Source organism: Leptonychotes weddellii, unplaced genomic scaffold (genome assembly GCF_054177405.1).
Source record: "Leptonychotes weddellii isolate Sample4059 unplaced genomic scaffold, ASM5417740v2 HiC_scaffold_17098, whole genome shotgun sequence".
In the NCBI taxonomy this organism is placed as follows: Eukaryota; Metazoa; Chordata; class Mammalia; order Carnivora; family Phocidae; genus Leptonychotes; species Leptonychotes weddellii.
In genome coordinates this window covers 1-4,286 of record NW_027754321.1, presented here as the reverse complement: position 1 = coordinate 4,286, position 4,286 = coordinate 1, and the positions used below count along the sequence as shown (strand labels likewise).

Sequence of the window (4,286 nt, the reverse complement as noted above, 5' to 3'; positions counted from 1 at the left end):
GTTGTCGTTGACGTCGGACACCGTCACCGTTAGGTGGTGCTGGGTTTTCAGCCTGGGCGTCCCCAGGTCAGTGACGGTGATGGTGATGTTGTACTCGGCCTGGCTCTCTCTGTCCAGCGCCCCATTTGTTACCAGGGTATAGAAATTCTCTTCTGATGGTTTCAGGAGGAAGGGGAGATCATCCTGGATGGAGCAAGTCATCCTTCCGTTGTCCCCCGAGTCTCGGTCTCGAATTCTAAACAGAGCCACTTCTGTCTCAGGGGAATTTTCAGGAATGGGAGTGGTGAGTGATGAAATAGTTATTTCTGGGAAGTTATCATTAACATCCGCCACCTCAATGGAGACAGAGCATCTTCCAGAAAGCCCCCCACCATCAGACGCATCTATTTCCAGCTCATATGAAGATCTTGTTTCAAAATCTAGTTTTTTAATTAGTCGAACTTCTCCTGAAAGGTTGTTTAGCTCAAAAGTTGTGCTTATTTCCTGAGAACTATAAAAATAGGAGTAGGATATCTCCCCATTTGTCCCAGTGTCTAAATCTCTAGCGGAGACCTTGATAACTAGCATGCCCACAGGGCTGTTCTCTGGAACCTGCACCTGGTAGAGTGTCTTTGCAAACTCAGGGGCATTGTCATTTATGTCCAAGACCAAGATGCGCACCTGGGCGGTGCCAGATCGGGGTGGAGAGCCTCCATCCAGCGCTGTGAGGGTTAATCTGAGCTCCGCCTGCTTCTCGCGATCCAGCTCTTTATCTAGTACCAGTTCTGGGTATTTCCTACCATCGCCCCGGGTGCGGGTAGAAACATGGAAATGAGAGTTGGGACTGATACTGTAATTCTGGATGTTGTTGCTGGCCACATCCAAGTCCTGGGCTTTTTTCAGAGGAAACACGGTCCCGGGGGGGCTATTTTCTGAGATTTTCAGAGTCATTTCTCCTTCAGGAAACTCTGGAGAATGATCATTTATATCTCTCACCAGTAGCTCAGCTCGAAATACTCCCAATGGTTTTTTCAATAACACTTGGAAATGCATTACACATGGATCTCTGGGGCCACACATCTCCTCTCGATCCAGTTTCTCATTTAATATCAACTCCCCGGTCTGCAGATCAAGCTGCAAGCGGGGTTCGTTATCCTCAGAGACCACCCGGGCTCCCCGTGCTGCTAGCTCCCCCACTCCCAGCCCCAGGTCCTTGGCCAGGTTGGCCACAAACGAGCCACTCTCGGTTTCCTCCATCACGGAATAGCGACGAGATTCCCAGCCTGCCAGAGCCACCCCCAATACGAGAAAGAAAATCAGGACTTGCCTTTGTTTGGGAAAGCACTCCCCTCCGGCCTCCATCTTTACTTCCACAAACTCCTTTCCAGAAACAGGGCCCAGCTCTACCTTAGGGACAGTGATGGATATCTCAGTTGGTTACCTGTCCGGAAATGTTGGTGAGTAGCATGATGTACTGGTCCTGAACTCTGCGTGCAGGCTTTTGTCTTCAGCTATAGATCGGAAGTAGAGTTCATAGCAGTTCCTGGGCTTGTTTTTTTAAAAAAAATTTAAGCCTTAGCCTGCAGCGCCACCATGCGTTGTCTTCCCAAAGAATCGCTATAATTGTATCCTCTGATAATCCAGCAGGCTCTTAGGAGTTTGGAAATGGGTTGAAGGAGGCGATGTAATCAGAAAATCATGTAATTACAATTATTCATTCCTTCACTCAAAGAAGTGTTACTGGTATCTATGTACTCAGTTCTGATAGATCAGTGAACAACCCAAACATGATCCCTACTTTTTACAATCTGTAGTCTGGGTGAGGTGCTAGGAAAGTTGAGAAGTGAAAGAAGACAATAAGGATCAATCATGTTGTGAAAATAACAGTATATACCTATGTGATTTCTTAAAATTCTCTCAGCAAAAAGGATGAATTCCTCTAGATTTTCTTTCAAATTCTAGGCAGTGAATGTGACAGAACAGTAGTTCCCTTTGGTTGAATCACATCGAAGAAAAAGCTACCAGTTAATTACAGTTTATGTAATTATGATATCATTTTGATATAAGGTCAGAGAATTATGATTTTATAAAACTTTCAAACTATGGGAAAATGCATATGAGGGCACTTCCTATATCTCTTACTTTGCTTTTCCTCCTTAGCATTTATCTGATATAGCATATATATACATATTTAATTTTTTCTTTTCTGTGTCTTTCTTATGCTTGAGATCTTTGTTTTGTTCATGTCCACATCTCCCAATATCTGGAACAGTCCCTGGCACATGGTAGATGCTCAACCAATATTTGCTTAACAGATCAATCAATAAATCACAATTAATTTTAAAATTCTGATAGATGGAGTCTCCTCCTAATGTAGAAGTCCCTTTTTTTGCTGGGATCCTGGTACATTATATGAGCTGGATAAACAAAACATCATGTTCCCAAGTAGCCATTTTCTATGCTCTTTAGAAAAGTAATGTGCAATATTTCAGAATGACCTAAATGTTTTTCATTAAATGGCAAAATACTCTGGCATCCCCTATGTAATGGAATAGATTCTAAAAAACAAACAAACAAAAAAAACAAAACAGAACTAACAGGCTGTAACGATCCTACAAATAAGGTATACATCTCTTTTAGAACACATTTTGCATTGTCAGTGTTATTTCACACTAATGCTATTATGACAGTAATAATATTCAAAACTTTCTTACATAGGAGAATTTTCAAAGAATTTCCATAAGACACTCAAAAACCTGTAAAATTTTGAAATAGCCATCAGTTCTTCTCAAAATCATATATTTTAACCAAAGCTTGTACTTGTCCCTTACAGACTACTAATATTCCACAAACTTTTGATCCCAAATATTATTATATTAATATTAAAACGCCAATTTAAAAATCTCCAATGAAGAGTAAAGTTCAATCCATGCAAGAATCTAAACATGCTTTTGACAAGGGAAGAATCCACTTAGCTATCATAATTAAAGGGAGATTTCTTAAAAGCGCACATACGTGTTTCCAAAAAGCTAAGAGAGAAAGCCAACTTGGAAGGTACTGGAAAATCTATAATGTTACTTTTTAGGCATCTCCTTTCTTCTTGTCTCTAAGTGCATTGACTTTCTGTTTTTGTTTCCATGTATTTAGCCAACATGATATCACTTTCTTGTTAAGTTCCTAATAGAAACTATTTTAGGTCTGATTTCTAAAGCCATTTTTTAAACAAAAGAGATTTACTCAGCTTGGATTAGCAATACCACCTTGTCTGATTGTCTGAAGACACAGAGGGAAATGGGTGAAATAAAATAAACATGGCTGCAACCATATACTTCTACTGAAGAGAGAAGTTTCCTGGAAATGATGGGGTGGGCTAGACAGACACCACAAGGGATCTAGCATTTAAATATCTTGAAATAATCTAATAATCTTTTGATAATACTCATATATATGATATGCTGAAGGTTGATATAGAGGAAAAGCCCTTAAGTATGGGAGAAATTGTAGCCTTCCTATTTAATACTACTGTGAAACAAAAACATGCATTTTTTGCAGACATTTCACCATTTAAAGATTTAAAACAGGTAGGCTTAATATCAGATTAAACAGAAGCTATACTAATACTTCATTATATTAATATCATGATGCTTTCTAAGTAACCACAACATCAAAAATTTAGAGTTTCCGTATAACAATCAAATAGAGGATGGGGCTGGAGTCATCTTCAAATCAGCAGTGCTTGATAATGAAAAGTTGATAAATTCAACACATGTTCATGACTTTTAAGTAATGCAATGAAGTTGAAAATTCTTTGTCTCCATCAAAATAGAAATGATAAAAAGAGTAAATATGAGTATATACTCAAAGAATATTTCTAATCCCCTTAATATGAATATGGAATCAGCAAATCATCCAAGAAATTCTATACGGACCAAAAACAGTAATGGAGACCTATCATATTTAGAAAGAACCCAAATTCCCTCACCCAAGTTCCTAATTGAATCCAAAACTATTTACAAAATTTGAGCTTTCCTCCACACCATTCACAGACCTCTGTTGGGTAGAGACAACAGACCAAAAACTTAAATTCCCTGGTCCCAGATTCTCCCCTGACACACCTCGTACTGGTAGCTGTGCGACAGCGTCCCCGCGCCGCTGACGTCCACCAGGTGGCCCGCAAAGGGGCCCTCGGGCACCGAGCAGCCGCCCCCCGACGCCGCCCGGCTCCTCCTGCCCAGCCGCACCGCCACGAAGCCCAGCACCGACAACAGGAAGAGCGACGACACCGACGCCAAGGCCACCACCAGGTA

The 4,286-nt window shown here is 40.8% G+C and overlaps 1 protein-coding gene across 1 annotated transcript; it reads right to left on the bottom strand.

Annotated features, from left to right (window-relative positions):
* Window positions 1-3: 3 nt before the first annotated feature.
* On the bottom strand, window positions 4-4,279 carry PCDHB15 (protocadherin beta 15; the record flags this gene model as incomplete). Its single annotated transcript, XM_006731507.3, has 1 exon — window positions 4-4,279. A coding segment is annotated over exon 1 (1,338 nt), but the record flags the coding sequence as incomplete, so codon positions are not given.
* Between the last annotated feature and the right edge of the window lie 7 nt (window positions 4,280-4,286).